General features: G+C 35.4%; 1 protein-coding gene across 4 annotated transcripts in view; it reads left to right on the forward strand.

Annotated features, from left to right (window-relative positions):
- Positions 1-24,315, forward strand: part of CCSER1 (coiled-coil serine rich protein 1) — a 1,053,860-nt gene that overhangs the window by 103,910 nt on the left and 925,635 nt on the right. For all 4 annotated transcript variants that reach the window (XM_081140171.1, XM_081140174.1, XM_081140172.1 and 1 more), the window contains exon 2: positions 20,024-21,385. In XM_081140171.1, coding sequence (XP_080996297.1) covers positions 20,065-21,385 — 1,321 coding nt within the window. In that variant the 5' untranslated portion in view covers positions 20,024-20,064. The remainder of the gene's footprint in view (positions 1-20,023; positions 21,386-24,315) is intronic.

The following is a 24,315-nucleotide window of genomic DNA, read 5'->3' on the forward strand; positions in this document are numbered from 1 at the left end:
CACTAGTGCTGTTTCTTCTTATGTGATTGCTGGACTCCCAATAAATGGGCCTCTGTTTTAAGAGTTGAAGTCTGTGGACTCACACAGGTAACCAAGAAAGTAGAAATCTAGAGGCTATACATCAGACTTAACCTCGGGCCTCATTTACATGTGGATATAAATTTCCCAACTATCCTACACTCGCTTTCAATGAGAGTTACTAGAGTGTCTCCTTGCCAAGTCAAAAATTTAGAATAAGAAAGCCAGACTCTCTTGATACCTGAGAATATCTTTAACCCATTAATCTAAATATTTTATCACACTGGTTGAAGAACCATTGGAAGACTTCCAATGAAGTAGAGCTAAAGCTCTAGAGTTATGTTTCAGCATAGATTATTATCTTAGTTCCATTCCTGTTACTTTGCAAATCACATGCTCACATTACACAGCTCAGTGTTTGTTCATATATAAAGTGATTTGAAATGAAATAGGCCAAAAACATTTGAAATCATACTGATATTTACATATATCTGTACTATTTTTCAACTTGAAAAGTACTTTAAACAATGGTCTCATTTTGTTTACTAAACAAATCCAGCTATGTGGTAGTATAGATATTCAGAATTTCCTGCATATTTTGAATATATTTTTAACTATTGCTGATTTGAGTTATATAGCTTCCCTTACTCTGCCCCACCCAGATAATGTTTTTTTATTCATATCTTAATGATAAAATACAGAAAAATAACAATCATGCCTAGTAAAGCAGTTCATAGGAATGAATCACAGACATTCTCAAGTCTTTTTTTTATCTCTTAGCTTTTCTCATTAATACTCATATAGATAGATAAATGCACACTATTTTTAATTACTTCATGATCCTAAACATTTAAACTTGAACATAAGCAGAATTGTATAACTGAGATAGCATTAGTTTATTCATTGAAAAAAATCCAACTTGAGTCACCATGGGGATACCCGTGATTGACTTGCCTGTTTGGCTGCATTTCACTCACACATTTTGATGGGATAAAAACACTGTATTTTCTAAACCAGATTTTCAAAAGACACTAAGGATGACTGAGCAAAGCATTCTGTTATCAATAGTGCTGTGCTCAGATACCAGTGTATGAAATCCACATTTATGTCTGCAGTTTTGGAGAACTGTGAACCATATGGTATCTTGATTTTATACTTCCTGAATCAGCTTAATTGCAGCTGCATACCAATTAGACTTGAATAAATATGTTTGAGTGCTTTTTAGTTGTTGATATTTTGTTATAAAGCTTTTATTGCAGTTTCACTAAAAGCATTGTTTACTATACTTGGCTTATTAAATGGATTACCATTTTATATTAATATACATCATGTGTCATATTATTTCTTTTTATGTCTAATAAAAGCACTATTTTGGGTGTGGTTATTAATGTAAAAATGATATAAAAAGTAAGCATTCCATCTATGAACTAAGTTACATTTTATATGTATGTTACATATATTATACGTAAAATATAATACATGTATGAATACATTATATATACATATTTATTGTTGCTAAAAGTTAATTTCTATAAGGCAGTCTAGAATGTGAGTGAACTTTTAACTTGTTGGCAATAGTGTTTTAAACCATTTTAAGCAGATAAGTAAATATAGGTACAACTATAGAACTGAAACTTGAGATTTATACACACTTAAATAATTGATGTTTCAGATGCTCATCTCAATTTACCCAAATTACTGTATCAGCAGAGCTCTGTTAAAATCCCACAATATTATCTAATTCCCCAAACCTATGTTTCGTGTCCTCATTAGGTTATTGTAGAGGCCACCCTTGTTTGAGCTCCTGGAAATGACTATTTAAAGGAGTTGCATAATTCAGCGAGTCTCACTGTATTTCACCATCAGATTAAGGTCCATTACTCTATTCAGTCTACTCTTACATCCCACTGATGATGATAAGAGTGTTCTATCCAGAAAAAGAGATAGGTAAGTGCTAAGTGGTCAAAGTTTTGCATCAAAGCATTTGGTATAAGGCAGTGAAATGATTGTCATACAGAATCACTGTAGGGTTGCTTTTTCCTATTTGAAAATAAAGGGCTTTGCCTAACAATTTGCATTTTTAATGATTTCCCAGGTTATACTGATGCTACTGGACTGGAAACTATATCTCAGGTCCTAGAATGATGCCATAATAAAAAAAAATTGATTCCCAGGCCAGGACCATGTCTCTGTGGAGTTTCCACATTCTTCCCATGTCTGTGTGGACTTTCTCCAGAGACTTTGGTTTCCTCCAATATCCCAAAGATGTGTAGTTGAGGTGAATTGGGGTGTCTAAATTGCTGAGTGTGGGTGTGGGTGGCCTGAGATGGACGGCTGTCCTGGCCAAGGTGGTTTCGTACCTTGTGCCCTGAGCTGCTGGGAGAAGCTCTAGCCACCCTCAACCACGAACTGGAATAAGCGAGTTAGAAAATAATTATCATACTTTTTTAAAATTAATTTTTCTTAAATGTATGTATAGCTCACATGTTTCAATGTTTAATATTAGAAGTGTTTGGGGTCTTCATTTAAAAGTTTTGTGATAGGTAGGAACGTATCAGTTAGCCAATGGTAAAATTGGTTTTGTGATACATCGTTTTGCTTAAAGCCACAGTTTCGAAGAACCTGTCCAAGACATTGAGTGTGGAGTTGCTGTACTTTAGAACCACTCCCTTCCTGGCTTCGATGATCATCATTAGCTCTTGCCTTCCACAGCTAATGACAGACAGATGAGGGGAGAGAGAAAAGCAGAGCATCCTCATGTCCTGGCTGAAACAGGATGGACTTTTCAGTGGATATGTAATGAAAAAATGAACTTCTCAATTCCTTAAAATCTCAAAAACATCATGAAATCTCTTTTGTCTGAAATTTTCATGCCTTAGTTTTCTCCTTTATTGTTTTCTTCTCCAGTATGCATGGTTTCCTTTTCTTCTCAGGACCATAATTGCATTTTTAGTCAAGGATCATTCACATTTGGCCTCTGTTTTCTTGTATGTTAGTTTAATTAGGTTATAAACTTCGGAAGGCCAGGGAGCAAGTCTGCATTTATTTTACATTTACCCTATATGCCTAGTACAGATCCCTGGCTCTGTAGGAGATTTTCATAAAGTTTGCTGAATCATATACTTGTAAATTGATTTATATTCTTTGTGAATGTCCTATCTCAATGTCAATATTCTTCACCCTGTTGCTTGCTTTCTTGACTTTATTTCTCAAGTTAAAGTACTACAGAGTGGTGCTCTGACTCTGTCTACACAACTTCAAGAGAATTAATCATTGCAGAATGGAGGGGGAGACATCATGAGGACAAATAAATGTAGTGTGAAAAGACACTTTTGCTTCCGGTAGCTGCAGCCATAGTGTGTTGCTGTGGTAATTTACTAAATGGTACTCTAGTGGCCTGAAAGAGTTTCTAGGCTTCAGAACAGCTTCATTTATTACCAAAAAGAGATTTACACATAGGACTTTGGTCCAACTACACTGATAATAGAAGAAATATAGCTAATGGGCTGAAATCCAAAACATCACTTAGAGTTCTATCATTAATAAAAATTCCAAAAACTGGGCCAGCCCCAAACAGAGACATTTAGTGCTATCAAATAATTATTTAGGAATAAAGTGGATTAGTTACTTTTATAATAGTATAATATAAGATTACTATTTTTTAACAGAAGCCGTTATAAACTACCTACATGTTTTACCTTATGTAATTTATGGTAACTCCCTTTAAGAAATACCATCCAATTGTTAAACCTTTTTTACAATAGTGTGGTAGAGGCCTGGGGCTGGGAGTGGGTGTGGGGTGGAAGGGGTCAATGGGGAAAAACAAACAAACAAACAAACGAATAAACTTTTTTGAAAAGTTGATAACATATGAGAAATTGCTAAGAAAGATACATTATGTAAAATTTACAGAAATAAAAAAAGCACTCCTCACTGATTTGCATTATCTGCTGTGTTAACTGAGACTGGTGAGATTTAAGTACCACAGAATTATGCAAAGCTAGGATGCCGTTCCCATATTCACAGGTTTAAGTTAACATAGTACCATGCAAAGGGAAGACTCCTACATTTAAAAATAAACTAACAGAGTACCATTGACTGGATTGGATGCTTTTAATTTTTTATATTTTCCTGTATTCTTTATATTTTCCAGATTATCTAACTTTGAGATCAGAAACGAACTTATATTTAAAGGCTATGTTGCAGGAACACTTTGCTTTCAATATGAAAAAAGACAGCAATTACTTAGGAGTCCATATTTAATCATAATTTAAGACTTTGGGTGTCTGCTTTTCATTTATCTATTCCCTATTGACTAGTTCTGATGATAATTTTGAGTAGCTCTTATTCCCCCCGTTAAAACAAATAACAGACAAACACACCAACAATATATATATTTTTTTAATCCTCACCTGAGGATATTTTTCCCGTTGCTTTTCGGAGAGAGCGGGGGAAAGAAACATCAATGGGAGAGAGAGACATAAATTGGTTGCCTCTTGAATGTTCTCTGACCAGGGCCAGGGATGGAGCCTGCAGCCAAGGTACATGCCCTTGGCTGGAATTGAACCCGGGACCCTTCAGTCCGAGGTCCGATGCTCTAACCGCTGAGCAAAACCAGCTAGGGCAGACCAACACCACTATTAATAAAAAAATCAAAACCTTAGGTATTTTCTCTGATTCCTCTCTCTTTCTTCCACCTCACATCCCATTCCTGGGCAGCTCTCGTTGGTACTGCCCATGAACTATGCCTACCCAAGCTAGACCACCATCATCTTTCCTTTGAACTCTTGGAGTAATTTCCTAACTGGCCAGCTACTACTGTAATCCCTCCTCTACGAAGAGTGTATCTCTTTTTACTTAAGTCACCAATGTCTTTTTCTAGTGATTGGAAGAAGCTTGTTAAAATGGCCTGTGAGGCCCTTACAGCATCTGGCCCTTGTCTCATACACTCATTCCCTTAACTCCTACTCATGCAGGCCAAGTGCAGGCCTGCCCCAGGGAGTTTGTATCTGGTGTTGCCTCTGCTGGAAATGCTCTTCCCACTGATCTTCCTTCACCTCAAATATGCCACCCCCATATTTCCCCTTCACTTTTTACCTCATTACTATGATTATTTTTTACATGACATAGGTCATTGTTGGAGATTATCAAGTTTATTTGACTTCTTATTTATATTCCACCCAAAAAGATACTCCACCCGAAAAGAAAGCTAGTGTCTCTTACTCTCTCTTGAATGTTCTGTGCCCAGAAGAGAGTATGGCTTTTGTTTTTGAATTATTTGAGAGAATCCACTGAGCACTTTGTGTATGCTAGAGCATTGGTGTTCAGACTGTATCATAATAGCTCAGGGTCCAAGACTCCCCCGGCCTACCTTTAAGAGGCCTTTAAGAGAAATAATTTCTCAGTCCTCAGTTTCCAGTTGTGATTTTCCATATGATTTCCTTGCTTGACAAGCTTTTGAGGTTGGTCAGTTCATCTTCCTTACCTTGCCTTTCATAGTCTCCCACTTACACACACACACACACACACACACACACACACACACACACACACACAATGGCAAACCTCATCTTTTCTGAATCTTTCTAGGCTGCATTGATCGTCCAGTCTGTAAAAATTTCCAAGGTATCAATCACAGGTTAATTCCTCAGGGAGTCCCTGAGTATTTCCCAAAGAAATATTGGAGGAGACGGTGGCCTTGTTTCATAGGAGCAATATTTTGAGTCACTCACCTCCCTTCTCCTTCCACCTTCCCTCCACCTTTTTCTGTTAGGTTCCAAAAATGACTGAGAATGTTGACTTGGAGTATTAACAGGTTTATTTGATGATTTAAACCTTCTATTGCTCTGAAGACTCTTCAGTGGCGGTTGGTTCGACAGTAGGGATTGCTTTTTAAAATTAATTTATAATGTCATACATTTACATATCTTTTCCTTAAATGAGCTAAATATGGCACTAGGCAGTATTACTGAAAATTTATTTAAAGCACGTATAGAGTATAGGACATACCCCAGAAATACAACTGTTGCTGTATTTAAACAAGTGGAAGAATTGTTAGTGATTAACTTTTAAAGTGTTCCAGAGGTGGTATAGATCTTTAGTTATTATAGTAAAAAAACAGATTTGAAATTATTGTGTTAGGAAATGTTAACAACATACAATTATCCAAGGTATCAGCATAAAATACACTTGAATTAGGAGAAAACTAAAAAGAGAGTTTGTCTTTCACATAGAATGTTAAGGTTTATTGCCTCCATCTCTCCTTGTTTCCAGGCTAGCAGTACAGTTCTTTACCCTAAGGGTTTGTGGAGGGATATTATCTCCCTCTATCCAAATATACACTCTCTTTATTTGTAGCTCACATAGAATCAAATAAGCCTTATTAAGAGAAAATTCTGGAAAGGGTGCTCTGCTTCAATAGTTTTTCTCATTTGAGGCATTAAATTCTTGACAGATTTCTCTTTCAGACTCTGAAAATATAAAAGTCGGATACACTTTACATAATTTGTAATAATAAAATTAGATAACATTTGTTGTGTGCTTGCTCTGTCTTGGGCATAGGTCTAAGCACAACATACATTAGCTCATTTAATCATAATTATTAGCTCTGTTATGGTAGGTGCTATTTATTTCTCCTTTTCACACACAGGGAAACTGAGGCTAAGAGGGAGATTAAGTAGTTTATCCAGAGTTAATGAGTGCAGAAGCCTGAAGCCAAACCCAGAAAATGTGGATCCAGAAATTTAACCCATAGATTATACAGGACAAAATCAGAATGAGATATTAAGTTGTTCAGAAGAAAGCTAAAAAAATATTTTGAGACAATTATGAACCTCATTCTGTGATTATTTTGCTACACTATTAAAATACTGATATACTATATAACGATACAGTATAAAGTATATAGATGATGTTCCAATACCATTATGTGGTTTCTCCACAAACAAAGCTAACGGAGCGTTCTGCAGGTTCTTCCAGGTTCCGGTTACCTCCTGTTCGTTGTGTGATATGCTTTCTTTTGCCTGCTTCATTCTCTGAAGATTTATATTGTGAATGACAAAATGTTCTTAAATCCCACTCATGTCCTTGTTTAATTCACAGCCTTGGACATGCAACTGTGAGCTTAGTTAATTAAGTCTGTGGAATGGCACAGCCATTTCTGTCCTTCCCTCCCTGACCCCTCTTGCTGTTTAACTCAACATTCTGCACAGTCTTTGCTAGGGGGTGCATTTTTTGTTCTGAAGAATTAATATTCCTTGTGTCCTATTATGATTGGAGACTCACTTAAAACTCCCCTTGATTATCCGGCAATAAATCTGTCATTGGAATACTGATTTGGAATACTAAGCCACTCCCAATTACACATTCTTAGGGTAGCAGTAGCATTAAGAATATTGTTATTTGTATCATATAATGTTATTGTCACTGTTACCTACTTTGTGCACTCAGGCAGAGTGATATAATTTCAAAATTTTTCTTTAGCATCAGAAATACCTGGATTCAAATCTCAGCTCTCAGCTCTGACCCCAAATTTCTTTATATATCTGTTAAGAAGAATATGGTAGTCATAATAATATGATGAGAAATACGGTGTTGCAGGAGAGCTCTACAGATACCCTGGACCACCAAAAAGATGAACAAGTGGGTCCTAGAGCAAATTAAGCTTAAAACATTGCTGGTGGCGAAAATGACAAACTGGAGCTGTCCTACTCAGGCACATCACGAGAAGGCAGGGCTCCTTGCAAAAGACAGTAAGTAGTTTTAGGGAAAATAGAAGGCAGCAGGGAAAGATGAAGACCAAATATGAGATGGATTAACTCCATAAAAGAAGCCATAGGCCTGAGTCTACAGGAGCTGAGCAGGGCTGTTGTGGGACAGGACATTGTGAACTTCACTCATTCACAGGGTCACCAGAAGTGGGAGCTCACTCAGTGGCTGGTAACAGAAAAATATTTAGTTATCTAACAAAGTTGTTAGGAAGATTAAATGAATTAATTTATGTACTCATTAAATATGAGGTCATCCTTTCTAGTGAATTTGTGACTAATTTTTTTAAAAGCCCCCCAAAAAGGGGAAACAAGAGAAAACATTATGTTAAAGTAGTTCCTTATGAAATAAATTATATATTAAAGTTATAAAAAATGGGAAAGATATTTAAATATATAGATATATCCAGTGTTTACAGAGTAAGGGTCTTTTTGTTTGAAACAAGAAGTTTCTGGCAATGACAGCATCTGCTTTTATTTGATTGGGTTGGAGTTAATCCCATTATCAGGAACATTGAGCTCTGTGAATGTTAGTGCTGCGGCTTATTTGTGTGTCTTTGAATGAGGTACCTAACTAATCTGTATTTTTATTTCTTCATTCTCAAAAAAAGTCTGCCTTTCAAGGGGAACACTCGAAAGATAAATTATATGATTATCTAACCACTAATTTGTATACCTGAAACCAATAAACATAATAATAATGGTAATAATGATAATAATAAAGATAATGATAATTTTAAATCATAGTTTTCAAACGTAGAATTCTATGCAATAGCTGCTCACCTAGGCAGACTCCTTAATGTTCCAAGATGCAAAATCTCCCTCTAGTGGCAGCTCCAGGCAGACACGTTACCCCTGCTGGCAGTACAGCTAGAACAGCCCATTTGGTTTAAACACAGGCCCTTCTTTCATGATTTCATTCTTAATAATTATTCTATCAAATTAACAGTATATGACTCAGTATAAACTAAGTAACAGTCAGTCATTCCTTAGAGTAGTCTTTGATGCAGGACCATAGTCTCATAAGAAGACAAATCAATAAATTGAAAAACAAAGTTTAAGGGATTTTTTTAGAAGTCCAACGCGCTATCCATTGCTCCAGAGAGCCCACTAGGGATTTTTTTAAAAGAAAGAAATTAACTGAATTTATTCACTTTCTTGTAATATATGTTATGTAATTCCTCTTAAAAATAAAATTTTAAGTCAAATAGTAATATAGGTTATAAAATAAACTTTATTACATTTAGGAAATCTACTTTTAATTATATTTTATGAATATAGAGTAAATCTATTAATCATTGGGTTAATATTGGGTTTTTCCACCAGTTTAAAATTTATCTCAATATAATTTGAAATAATTTTAATCTGATACTATATCAGAGGATTTTATTTTCAAAACATTAAATACTAACCATGCTTCCCTTCCTAGATTCTAAAAACTGCACCCCTATTCTATTTCATTAATTATACACCACAATTTAAAATAATACACAAGTAAGATATGTATATGATTTGGTCAAGTTTATTGATTACATAAGCAAATACAATGTAAGAGGAAGAAAGAAACAAATCATATTTCCAATTTTATCATGTAACAAATAGACTGCATTCCCAGATGTACTTTTGCTCTCTTTTTGTAAGATATCTAGATCTGTGTGTGGGGTAATATTCTACAGAACATTATTTTTACCTTTTTATCCATGGAACAATATTGAATGTAGTTTGTTAATAACTTTGAACTGGGAAGAGTGATATTTAAAACTCTTTCAGCATTTGCAAGAAAAATACCTGTATTTTGACTATAGCAAAGTGATTAGGTCCTTTTGCCTTAGACCTGTTTTTACTGCCAGTGATTACTTTTGTAAAATTATCTTAGAAATCACAAAAGGAAGGCTTTATTGAATGATGTTCTTTAAACTTACATTCTCATTTCACTTATATCAATATTAGCAGGGAGTTAAAATTTGAGAATTATACTCCCTTTGATTTTTTAAAATGCTATAAACTTTTTTTTTTTTGATTTCAGAGAGAGGAAAGGAGAGGGAGAGAGAGAGAGAAACATCAATGATGAGAGAGTCATTGATTGGCTGCAGCCCACAACCCGGGCATGTGCCCTGACCGGGAATCAAACCCTGATCGCCTGATCATTATGTGTTGAGTTTAAAGATAACAGTTAAAAATGACAAATCCAATATTCTGTTCTTAAAATGATTCTGACAGAATTTGTACTCTATGCCAGCACATGACTGAATGGAAATTAGTATATTCTTTAACAGGCTTCCATTAGCATTATAAAGGATCCAACTACAATAGTATTTATAACAGAAGCAAGGCAGGAATGATTTTTGAACATACTCATTTCTTCTTTTCTCTCACCAAGCCAATGCTGACTTTCCATTATGTTGATTTAAGTTTATATTTATATTGATCCAGTTTATAATTGAACTTGAGCATACATTGAAAATGTTGGATTTTATATTACTGCCTATTCTCATTTGTATTGTTAGGTGTTAATATTACTGATGATATAGACACAGACATACACATAATTATAAATATTGAGTGTAGCCACCTTTAAATTTAATCTCGTGGTATGTATTCTAATTTGTACTTAAAAATTATTTTCCTCGGTTTTGGTATTATTTTATATTGACATAAGATATAGTATTTTTCTTTTTATATTTATATTTGTGTTTGTGACCATGAACTGTTCTATGCAGTGTTGTAAATAAAATTTAAAAAGTCAAGTATATTAATTTACAACATATATATATTTACAACATATAATAGAAACAAGATATGGTACTATCTTTTTACATCTTCTGCACTAGTATATTTCTTACAAAGCAGCACATATGTTCTGTTGTTACAAAAACAATAAGAAACTATTCAAAAATAAATAATAAATTTGAATGGATATATATGAATCTGATTTACCTTTACAATATAAGCCCTATACATATTTATAAGTTGAATATCAAAAATCTTTTATTTTTATTCTAATTATTGTTTAAAACTTTCAAGAGTTGGAGTCTTTTAATTCTAAAGGCAATTTATATTTCTAAGATACTAATTGTTTTAATAAACCAAAGATTTAACTTTAAAATGTATTTGGAGACTTTTACTTTTCATTTACATAAAGGACTTTGTAATATTTTTTTATAATTAACTGTCCAATAAATCTTAAATTGGCTCTAAAAGTTAAAAGAAAAAAAAACAAAAACACTTTTAGGAAGATCTCCTCCACCCTCTGCTGATAGGTCTACGCAACTGCAGGTTATTTGTTATAAAGTTGGTCCTTTATTTTTTAGTGAAGAAAATCAAGTGTAAGGCAGATCCAGGCATTTTAATATTTAGTAAACAAATAAATTATTATAAATGTTTAAAAGAAGCATGCATTTGGATCAAGGAAATATAAAACCACCCCGTCTGTTTAGCTTACTGGCCTTAAAAAGAATGGTATAATGACATCAATTTATTATCAATGACAAAAAGTCATAGTACTACATGCTTCCAAGTCATATAACTCAAATTCATTAGCCAGTTGTATAATCTGTGGTGGTTTAATGTTTGTACTGTAGAACCCAAAACATTTATAAGATTGTGAAAAACCTGAAACAAAACATTTGTGTCTGACTTATCACTGACAATACGTAGAGATGAATTATGTAGTAAAGAAATAATGAAAGATTTTTTAAGAAAGGAAATAGCTTTTCATCATGAAACTAAATAGCATTCCGGCTGTTAGAAAAGTGAATCTTGACTTATAAACAGATGCAGTCTCGACTAAGAGTCACATAAAATGTGAATTTTACTATTAAATATGTAGGTTTGTGAGAAATACAACATCTTTATATTATTGTAAGGATTCTTAACACTTTCATAAGTTTTATTTATTTAAATATATTGTATTAAAATATAAATAAGTTGAATAGGTTATTAAAACACTCAGAATTGATTTTGTATTTGGCATAGTTGGTCAAATTATTTTAAGAAGTAGCATTTTCCTAGGTGCTCATTTTCTTTCTTCCAGAGGCAACACCTATTTAAAAATTTTGTGTACCCTTGAAACTACTTTTGACACATTTACATGCCTGTATCTTTCAACATTATGTAATTTTCTGATAGGCTGTATATTTTTATATACATTTAAATTTTTAAAAGTTTTAATTATGAAAGTAATTCATGAATTTATTCTCAGTGTTAAAACTTCTTATTATGTGTAACACTCCTGTCCCCATTGATGACAACTCCCCATGCAAAGGCCCTCTTTAGGGACAGCCACTGTTCACACTTCGAGGTCCCTCCTTCCATATTTTTTACTATGCATTTATATATTACTTGCTCATATTCTTTACTCATTTATTTTTCTTTTTGGATTATCTTTTTCTTAAAAAGATTTATAAAAATTAATTTATTTTATATATTTATAAAAATTCTTTATATTTTTCCAGTTATCAGTCCTTTGGCTGTTTGATATGTTTCAAATATTTTTTCCCATTCCTTGGAGAAGTCTACAGATGGTTGACTGGCATGGGGATACAAAGACCAACCACTCTCTCAAGATATCAGTTAGTGCTTCAGTCCCATGGGATCAGTCTGAAGCTAGTCTCCATTGGGGGAACACATCATTGGTTAGCTTTCTCCCTGTCCTATCACGCCTTATTTCCTCGCCTTCTCCTCAGAGTACTTCTGTAATAAATTGTTTGAACAGGAACGCTTTGTCCAGGCTCTGCTTCTAGGAAACCTAACTAGGAAACTATGAGGAGTCCCTCCCCATCCACAAAATTGTATTTTAAAAAAACAAGCCAAATTCTCTATTGTAAGATATGAGTATAAAAAACACAAAACACAATTATTTTTTTATTAACAGACATATATACTTTTAGATGTGTGCTATCACCTTTAAAGTGGCATATTTGTTATATTGACATTGGCATTGCTCAACGCATTTATCAAAACCATTTTTTGGGAATCATGTTCAGAATCATATACAACCTTTGAATATTCATAATATTTTCACTTATTTCACTTCACTTCCTTGAAGTCTGGATTATCTGGTTGAAAATTAAAAACTAAGACTGAGCTCTGACCAGGCAGCTCAGTTGGTTGGAGGTTGGAGTGTCATCCCGTACACCAAAAGGTTGTGGGTTCGATCCCCAGTCCGGCCCATACAGGAAACAACTAATTGATGTTTCTCTCTTTCTCTCTCTCTCTCCCCCCCTCCCCCTTCTTCTCTCTCTAAAGTCAATAAAAAACATATCCTCAGGTGAGCATTAAAAAAAGCTGACAATAATTAAACTCAGTATATACTTAATAAAATAATGAACTCAACTTGTAGTCAGGAAAGAGATCAACATAGTCAATAACATTTTGGGTTTAACGCAAGCCATGGTTGAATGAAAATTATTTGTAAGAGACAATTTAAAAAGTGTTTATAATATTGGCTACATCACTATTTATTCAGGTGATAGATAGATTAGATAGACAGGTAGATGTTCTAATTCCAAGCCCCACTGACATATAGGTACTGCTGTTCTGATAACCTTTCTGTGCTGTTCAAGATTGACTCAGGAAATGAGTGTTGGTCTACCAGTAGATAAAATTAGAACTTCCAGCTGAGAGAGGTTGGGGAAGTTATAAGCTAAGTTAAAATACGTATGCTATGAAACAGTACAAGTATTGTTCATTGTTCCTCATAAATAAATTATAGTTATTAGCACTTACTATGTGCTAGACCCTGTTCTAAGTCCCTTTTTGCATTTACTTATTTGATCCTCATAGAAATGATTTAAGACAGTGCAACTATTATTCTCAGACTCAGAATTTAAGTAACTTTTTAAGCTACTCAACTCTTATGTGTTGAGATGAATTCATATCTATAGGTTTTTCCATCAGAATTTGCATTCTTAAGTTATGCATTCATTTGTGTGTAAATCCCAGAACATACAACATTCTTTAAATATAAATGTAGTATCATTGTGTACCTAAGCCTGGTCACATGTAGATATGACTTTTTGATTTCTTCCTTCCGTCACTACTAACTTCTGTCTAATCTCTGATCAAAATCCAGTCTTTATTTCTCTCCTTTCTTTTCTGGTCATTAAATAACTAAAATCATAATCTGGCTGGGTCTCAAGATTATATATCTTGCTAAATATGTATCAAGGCCCAGATCCTTCCATTAATTCAGACAAAGAACTCATCTGCTTCCTTAAATCCTGCTAGAATAATCTCTTTGAAATGAATGTATTCTCCTTTCCTGTGGAAACAGTTCCCATTATCATGCTAATTTGGCATCTCTCCCTCTCTCTGTCTTTTTACTTGGGAGATTGATTATACAGATCTAATCAGGGGCAATCTGTCTCTGCTTACATGCATCTTTAGGGTCAAATCATTTTTAGTAGTCACGTAAAGTAGACATTTCTCAGGTAATAAATTATTTGTTTGGGTTATTGTTTGTTTTAAAAAAATAACAGTGTAGCCTGGCCAGGTGTGGCTCAGCTGTTGAGCATCGACCTAGGATCCAGGAGATCCAGGAGGTCGCTGCTCGGCACATGCCCGGGTTGCGGGCTCCGTTCCCAGTCGGGGGTGTGCAGGAGGCAGCCAGTCAATGACTCTCATCATTGATGTTTCTATCTCTCTCTCCCTCTCCCTTTCTCTCTCTGAAATCAATAAGGATATATTTAAAAAACAAACAAAAACCAGTGTACTCGATGTAGCTAAATTCTATGCAAATGGAATAAATTGTTAATTAAACACAGCTAATCAATTGTGTAATTTCTGACTCTTTCTACCCTCCACTGACAATCTCATTCTCTTCCCTATGACTGGTCACCCACATGATCATGATCAGTCATCCTATTAATGTGTCTCATATTGTCCTCACTGACCCTACTGGCTGAAATGGCCCTTGGTCATGTTGTGCAGGTGATTTATCTGTTAAAAATACTTTTATTAGTTCCCAGTTCATTTAAGGGAAAACAGTAAAACATTTTGGAAATACATTTAAGGATAAATTACACCATAAAGTATAAGAATGTTGAGGTGAAATTGCATGGCCTTTGTAATGGAAAGAGTCTGGAAAGCTTTCCAGCTAAACACTAACCACCTAACAGGTGTGAGCCTCGTTTAAATCTGTGGCTAAATGACATAATTAGACAAGATCATCTTGGAAATTTCTTCAAGCTGTTATTCTATTTAATTTTGATAAAAATTGATCAGTCCCCTTTGATATATTTACGTATGATTTATTTTCTGCCACCACTTTCTTACTGTTAGAGACTATTTGGTTTCTGTGAGTTTCCTTTCTTCCATTTTATCATATATCATAGGTTTCCTTTTCTTCATGCTCATTTAGGCTTTATGGGGCTTATTTTCTGAAATCTTTTCTGAGAAAGAGTAGAACTGGGACAAGATTTTTCTCATGCAGTATTTCTCACAAATATTTCAAATATTGGTCATTGTTTTTAAATTCCAATAAAAATGTATACTTTGGAGAAGTTCATTCATTGTAAGGGGTTAGGATATTGATCTCAATTTATATATCTCCTCCCAACATTTTTAGGTGATTTTTTTTAAAATTAGAGCATTTGGGACAGATTTGAAAAGTAGCTCATTTCCATAATCACTCTGTGTATTTGCTGCACCGCCATGCCCCTCCTGTTTGAATGCATTTCATCAAAAAGGAAGAAACTGAAAATGTACTCTATACCAGGCAGAGTGTTAGGTTTCTACATGGCACCTTCTCATCCATAAAATAAATTACTATAAAATAATTGTTATTTATGTTCTAGTTCATGCTACTAGTTCATGATACTAGTGTGGCGGAGCTTGGATTTGAAACCATTTTTTTTCTTTTTGTTAATTGCATGTGTGTGTCCAAGGTATGTTTTGTTTAGTTTTGCTTTTTTCATAAAATGCCATCAAGTTTTGGGAGAGAGACAAAGAAAGGATACTTAGGACTATCTCAGAAATGGACATTGGCTGACTCTATCCCCTTCAGGTTATAGTGAAAAGATATGAGAGTTGTCAGAATTCTAGGGAAATATTTGAAAAATGTTGGGAAAGGAAAAGGTGAAGGGAGGTTTGTTTTGCTTCTTTTACCTGCACAGAAAGACATACCTGTTTGTATATATGGAAATCAGTTTCCAAATTGATGGCTGTGAAACCCTACAGGGTTGTTTTATGCCTTTGGATAATGCCTTTGGAATCATGGAAGTCTTTTTTCTTTCAGTATTCCCTACTTCTTTAATGCATTTTAATTTTACTCTAATTTTAAATAGGTAACATATTAGCAACTCATATAACCCCTTTAACTAGAATCCATATCTTCCTCAACCATGCCAAACAAGAAATTGCCCTCTCATTTTATTCGAAATAGATCTGCCCTATGATGTTGAACTCTGTTATGGGTAATGATAGTCTTTGCTAAAATATTACTGAATAAAGTACTTTCTGGGAGTTTTTTTGTTAAATCCTGGTGCTAAAGCACAAAGGATACTATTTCTTCAGTTGAGATCACACCGTTGCACAGTACTTCTGATAGGGTCAGTATGCATCTGTGTAGTGATATTGCCAACAAGTCAGTATTTTTTGCTTATTTATATAGCTTAAAAGGTATAATTGAAAAAAAACCTTCTTATATAATGAATGTGCTGTTTTGAAGAATATATTTGTGGTTGTAAAGCCCCCTGAACAATTGGAAGGTCTAATCCAACCCATATATTTTTAGGACTTGTTATGTTTGAATTGACTATGACTTCTGAACCAAAAAACATTAGAGGAGAATTGAGAAAATGTTTATTTTATCTGTTTTGGAAATTTATAAAAAATACATGAAAATGCATACAAGGTTTACAAAGGAATTAATGGTAATTGTCCTAATTATAATAAAGTTATAATAAAAATAAAATTAACATGTAATGGTCTTTCATTAATAATTGAAGTTAGTGTGATGATATCCTGTTTTATTAAACTTATTCATCATTCTATTTTCATGTTAGCGGATTTTAGATTATTGAATAATATTACAGTTTGAAATATGTTAAATTAACTTATGAGTCACTAAAAGTTATAATTCAGCATAACCTCAAATTATAGCATTTATTTATGGTACTGAAACAAATATGTTTATTTTTGAAATACTGATGTATTCAAGTTAAAACTTAATTTTCTGAAATCCATTTATTTTATTGATATTAATTTGCATTATATTAGGCATTGTGCGTCTCAAAGCAAAGCAGAGATGGGCTTTGCTACTAAGAAACTTAAGGTAAAATAGTAAAGTCATAAATAAACAGGTGTTTACTATATAAAGTAATACTTTACGATTCATGAGGGAGTATTGCATCTAAAGTGGAAGACAGTGAGAAGGGGGGCCAGGGATGGCATCCTGGGAGGGATGGTGTTACAGAAATAGGAATATTGCCACATCCAGTTCAAGGAAGGGCATCCCAAGCAGGTGGGCCCACATCTGTAAATGCCCAGACTGTAAAAGTAGACGGAAAATGGAAAGAATAATTAGTGCAGTTAGAGAATGAAATGTGAGGAGGGGAATGATGAGTCTGGAAATGTAGATAGCATCCAGATCTTCTAGAGTCTCTCTAAAAAATATGGATTATTTCACACTATACATGTTTTATCTGTCTCTTGTTTAGTTGGAAAGCCCTTAGTAGGAAATAAAGAACTTCATTTAAAAGACTATCAGTAGACAGAGTAAAATCTAAAGGATTTTTATTTTTAGTAGATTTTATGTTCACTTGATGTCATCCATTCAATGTGCAAATAATCTCCTAGTATCTCTATGATGTTTTACTTAAAGAAAATTTGAAAAATACATTAGTAACCTAAATGTATTATTTGTACCCAATGCAAGCCTGATCACTGTCATTAAGTACTTAGGAAGAGAAGTAATTATTATAATTTTTCCCCCAAATTTTTTATTCATTATATTCTTTGAATACTTACTAAAGAGATATGGAACTGAGTCACTCTTTTGTTTTTAAATGCTGATACAATTACAAGAAATACTAAAAAAGGGTCAAGAAATATTTCAGTATACATAAATTCTGATACTATGTCAATAAAAATGATAAATATCTTGGCATTAATGCATTGAAGACCATAGGTTCACCACCAGCTGCAAATCATTACAGTTGATAATGCTCCAATTAGAGCAAAATCTTAACTGGGCATTGGATGGAAATAAATCTTGCATGTAAATGAAAAATCACAGCTGAGAATGAAGTTAATTAAAGCATTATTAAGAGCGAAATCATGAAAACAATTGTATTATATTTTGTATCCACTTTGAAAAATTTAAGCTGGGAGGAAAATGAAATATTTTTAATTTGTGAAAGACTTCAAGAGCTAGTATATTTTTGTTTATATTTTAAGCTTTCTTCACCCAAAGCCTTAGAAGAATACTTAAATATATTGGAAGTGGTTCATACATAGTTTGATTTAAATTCAAATTCAGTGTGTGCAATTAAAAATCATCCAAAAAATCATATAATGCAAAACTGTTACAATTTATATTATTTGGAACAAAATATTAACTATATATGAATGCATATCTGAAAGAGAAAATATTTTCCATTTTGATCACCTATTCTTTAAGAGCATGTAAGTATTTTTCTTTCTCAGTCTCATATCAGTAAAGATGATAAAGCGGAGGGCTTGCGATTTTATGTAGTATTTGTTATTGCAAAAAAAGCAACAAAATGAAACAGAGCCTCCATCAGGTGGACAGAGGGGGTGTGTACATTATAATTAAGGTATTAAGTGAAATTTAGAAACAAAGCAAATCAAAACAGGAACCAAATCATGACACGTGAAAAGCAGTGAAAAACAGCAGTCACCAGAATAGCAAGACTGACCATAGAGCTAGGAATCCCTGAGGGAAGCGCGCGCGGGCCGTGAGCTGCACAAGTTGCTGGCTCTTCGCGCTGGCGAAAGCTGCGCACACCGCGCAGGTTACGCGCTGACCCTGCGGCTGCCTAAGGCTCAGCTTGTGCTCCGGCTCCACTGCCGGTCAGCTGTGTGGCATTAGGCAAGTTACCTTTCTGCTGTGGAATGTCCCGTGATATTACCTCCTTCTACATTCAGAAGCATTAAGACATAGACCATAAACCCACTTGGTACGTCCGAGTTGATGAACTATAGCTGCCACGTTCCCCTCGTCCGTCATCTTTCTCTGTCATCAGTACCCTGATATTAATACGGTTCAGAAATTTTCTGTGTTTCTGCTCCTCTCAGTCTCTATTCCTATTTGTCTCAACATTACCAGTTGAATTAGTTTTCAGTCAAACTTTGACTTCAACTCATAGTTGTGGTTTCTTCATAACTTTATCTTGCTTAAAAATCTACACTATATTCTTTTGTGGTTTAGTTGCCTCTGCCAGTGGCCTTATTATCTCTAAACCTCTGAAATCAAGCTTGAAGTAGAAGAATGCATTCTAGATGTTTTTCCTTTGAGTGGAGTTTCTAGGATCAGGTCATACCTTAGGCTGGCCTGTGATTCTGTTAAGCTCAGGTTAATAACTTATTGCATCCTGTGGTCTATCTGGTGCTGGCTAACAGAGCCAGTAGTGGGGCATTTTGCCCAGAGGGCAATGATCATGGCTGCCACATGCCTACTACATCTAAACAAATGGACATGAAAAGTTAAGATTAAACAACTTATCAAATTATGGAACCAGCCTGGCCAGCGTGGCTCAGTGGTTGAGCATCGACCTATGATCCAAGAGATCACGGTTTGATTCCGGGTCAGGGCTCATGCCTGGGTTTCAGGCTAGATCCCCAGCAGGGAGCATGCAGGAGGCAGCTGATCAATAACTCTCTCATCATTGATGTTTCTCTCTCTCCCTCTTCTTTCCTCTCTCTGAAATCAATAAAAGCATATTTAAAAAAAATTTTGGAACCAGTGTGAGTAGTAAGGCCGGGTCTTGAATAATGATCTTGTTTCTTCCAACCCAGCACTCTTGGATAGACTTTAAATATTCTGGGTAATCCTGTAATTATTGCACCGTTAATTAATCTATCACTATGCAAAATATTACATGAATTTGCTACTTGTAATTTTTTTAAATAAAATCCCTAAGTATCAGAATTTTATTATTTTTGTTTTAATATGAACTTAATTGTATTCAGTGTCTTGAAGAACAACGGTTTATTTAAAAATGTCTTATTTATAATTGCATCCTATTGACTTTTTCTTTCTGCCTTAACTTTCCCAGGCTGCTAAGTTGGCTACCACAGTACAAGCTTTGGGGTCCCGATGGGGGACTCTGGATCAAGACGATCTACCCTGGTCTCCCGGTTGCCGATATTCAGAAGAAGTATCAGCAGAAGACATGACTCTCTTCCCTCCTCCCCCTCCTCCAGCAATACGGTCGGCGTCCACAGTTCCTCCCCGTCCAGCACTAACTCGAGCTCAGGGAGCACAGGGAAACGCAGGAGCATCTTCCGCACCCCGTCCATCAGCTTCCACCACAGGAAGGGGGGCGAGCCCAAGCAAGACCCCGCCAACCAGAACCTTAGTATTTCAAACGGTGCTCAGCCGGGCCACGGCGGCCTGCAAAAACTGGGTTTGGAGGAACATGTGAAAACCAGGGGAAGGCATTCCGTTGGTTTCAGTAGTTCAAGAAATAAGAAGATAACAAGATCTTTGACGGAGGATTTTGAAAGGGAGAAGGAGCACTCCACCAACAAGAACGTCTTCATCAACTGCCTAAGTTCTGGCAAAAGCGAGGGGGACGATTCCGGGTTCACAGAGGAGCAGACCCGCCGCTCCGTGAAGCAGTCCACAAAGAAGCTGCTCACCAAGTCCTTCTCGTCGCACTCCAAGTTTTCCAAGCCGGTGCCCCAGAGCCAGTCCGTCTCGCTGGTGCAGCAGTCCGACTTCTCTTTGGAAATCGCCCAGCCCCAAGAGAGGGAACCTGTGCCCGCCAGGGCTTCCCCGCCTTGCTCCGGGGATGGGACAGACCGGGCAGGCAGCTTCCTGCAGTCCCCGCTGCTTTCTGCTGATCTCACCACGGCCCAGACGCCTTCCGAGTTCTTAGCCTTGACCGAGGATTCCGTGTCCGAGGCAGATGTATTTTCTAAAAGTGGAAGCATGGCATCCCACTGTGACAACTTTGGCCACAATGATTCTACCTCTCAGGTCTCTTCCAGTCCTGCTGCTGTTACGAAGGCAACAGTAGACCGCGTGGGGACTGTTCCCGGGGCCGTCGTGTCTCCTGGGAAACATAGGTTAGAAGGTCGATGTAGCGCTGAGTCGAATTCCTTACCAGAAACCCCTGCTGCTAATCAGAAGGAGGTGTTACTGCAAATCGCCGAGCTCCCTGCTGTTAATGGGAGTCACTCAGAGACTCCCTTGCCGGCAGATGCTCACGGGGAAGAGCATAGGGTATTGCAAAACGGGGATCCACTGTTGGCAGCGAGCTCCCCAAGGAGACTTGGATTTTATGAGCAGCATAAAGCGATAGCCGAACGTGTTAAAGGGATCCATCCCGTGTCTGATTCAAGGATAATACCTTCTTCTGGTGATCGTCATATTTTTAACAAAACATATGGATATGATGCAAATCCTGCCAAAGGTATACTGATTTTCTTTGTATACATAAATATAAATGATAATTTTTGTTATAATTATTCAATTTTCTTACTCCGTCTCATTAATTGAAACCACATTTCCCTTATTTTTTTATGCTAATATTCTTTCCTGCTTATAATTTGAAATATTTTCACTACCTGACCTTCAACTTACATTTTGCTGAGAATGTAATTCAGCAGTATTACTCATTTTTCTTAGTTGTGTTATCCAGAATCTGACCCTCAGAAGAAAGTGGAAGGAAACTAATTTTAATTTCAATGAGGATTTATCTAAAACAAGGACTGTCTTTTTTAGAGTTTACGGTAGAGTATTGGTATTTCTGAGTTAATGAAATGGATATATTCCACTATTACTACTATCAGTAATACTACTACTATTAGTTCTCCCAACACTGAGTCTTTAAAAAAAATTCTTTTGGTTAATTCCTACCTGAGAATATTTTTTCCATTGCTTTTTCAGAGAGAGGAGAAGGTGGGGAGAGAGAGAGAAACATCGATGTGAGAGACACATGGACCGCTTGCCTCCTGCAGGTGTCCCGACTTGGGGTGTGGAGCAAACCCCAACCCAAGTACCTGCCCTTGACCAGGAATCAACCCCAGACCCTTTGTTGTGCAGGCGGACACTCTAACCACCTACGAACCCCGGCCAGGGCCATTGAATGATTTTTATGTCCCATTTCCTGTCTGTGCTCTTTGGCTACATTAATTCAGTTAACCCTCAAATGACTGAAATCACTCTTATTGTCGTAGCACATACAGGCAAGGCATTGGGAGCACAGGTAGGTTACGTAATGTGTCCAAAGTTACGAAGTTGTATGTAATTGTTTGGGATACAAACCCCATGAGGTAAGCACTAGTATATTCTCCAGTTAACAATTGTGAAAACTGAGACCAAGGGGCCATACCACTAATACGCAGCACAGCCAGATTACAACTCTCTCAATCCAAAGCTCAGGCTCTTAATGGCTAGGCTGCAATACATGTCACGACCCTGGCTTTTTCCAAAACGTTAAGAATAATACTAAAATATAAAATAAGATTTGTAAGTCAAGTTATATCTTACAGTGTCAAAAATCATAAGGTTATATGATTTATCTCACTAGTCCCTTCATGATTATGGCAATTTTAAACTCTCAAATGCACAAATTAATTGTTCAGCAATATAATTGTATAGCTTAGTGTTTTTCACATTTGATACAAGATCACTTTTATTTATCTGCCTCCGTTTTGTTGTTTTCTGTCCATTTTGTTTATGCTGCATGTTTGTAATTATAAAATAAAATAAAAAAAAAAAATAAAATAAAATAATCTGACCCAATAAAGTTGTGCATAAATTATCCTTAATATTTTTCTTTTAAAAAACATTTAAAAATTCAAAGAACATCGGAAAGTATAAAGAAGGAAATACATCACTCCTTACCTCGGCTATTGTGAGAATACTGCTATAAACGTGGTAGTACAGCTATCTCTGTGAGATAATGATTTCCTTTCCTTTGCATACACCCACAAGTGGGATTGCTGGATCATATGATAGTTCTATTTTTAGTTTCTCCAAGAAACTCCATACTGTTTTTCACAGTGGCTTTACCAGTTTACATTCCAAGCAACAGTGTACAAGAGTTCCCTTTTCTCCACATTTTTGACAACACTTGTTATCTTTTGGCTTTTAATAATAGCTGTTCTAATAAATATAAGGTTAATATCTCATTGTGGTTTTGATTTGTTTTGCCCTGGTGATTAGTGATGTTGACCACTTTTTAATGTAACTGTTGATTATTTGTATGTCTTCTTTGGAAAAAATGTCTCTTAGGTCCTTTGTCCATTTTTAAATTGGGTTATTTGGGAGGGGGCAGTTGTTTTGTTTTTGTTTTTGCTTTGTTACTGAGTTGTATGCATTCCTTGTATATTTTGGATATTAACTGCTTATAGGATGTGTGATTTGAAAATATTTTCTCCCATTTCATAGGATCCTTTTTAATGTTGTTGATTCTTTGTTTAGCTGAGCAGAAGCTTTTTAGTTTAAAGTAGTCCCATTTTTTAACTTTTTATTTTTGCTTTTGTTGCCTTTACTTTTGGTATTAAATCCAAAAAATGGTTGCCAAGCCCAGTGTCAAGGATCTTACCCCTTATGTTTTATTTTCGAAGTGTTACAATTTAAGTCTTACATTCACGTCTTTCTTTAATCTCCTTTGAGTTGATTTTTGTGTATGGTGTAAATTAGGGGTCCAGGTTCATTCTTTTGCAAGTTGCTAACCAGCTTTCCCGGTATCATTTATTAAAGAAGCTATCCTTTCCCCCACTGTATATTCTTGGCTTCCTTGTCGAAAATTAATTGCCTGTTTATGCATGGGCTTATTTTTGAGATCTCTATTCTATTCCATTGATATATGTATCTGTTTTTATGTCAGTACCATACTGTTTTGATTACTATAGCTTTATAATATAGTTTTAAAGCAGGGAGTATGAGGCCTCCAGTTTTGTTATTCTTAAGATTGCTTTGGCTATTTGAGGTCTTTTGGGGTTCCATGCAAATTTTATAGTTGTTCTTTTTCTGTGAAAGATGCCATTGTAGTTTTGATAACAATGACATGGAATCTTTAAATCACTTTGGATAGTATAGACATTTTAACAATATTAATTATTCCAATCCATGAACATGGATTATCTATTTATTTATTTACTTATTTATTTATTTATTTTAAATTTATCTTTATTGTTGAAAGTACTACAGGTGTCCCATTTTCCCCCCCAATTGACCCCCTCCACTTTGCTCCCACCCCCTCCCCAGGCCTTCACCATGTTATTGACTGTGTCCTTGGGTTATGCGTATATGCATATAACTTCTTTGGTTAATCTCTTCCCACCCTCCACCCCTTTCCCTCTTTCCTCTGAAATATGATCGTCTGTTACATGT

The sequence above is a fragment of the Miniopterus schreibersii genome (assembly GCF_964146895.1).
Source record: "Miniopterus schreibersii genome assembly, chromosome: 1".
In the NCBI taxonomy this organism is placed as follows: Eukaryota; Metazoa; Chordata; class Mammalia; order Chiroptera; family Miniopteridae; genus Miniopterus; species Miniopterus schreibersii.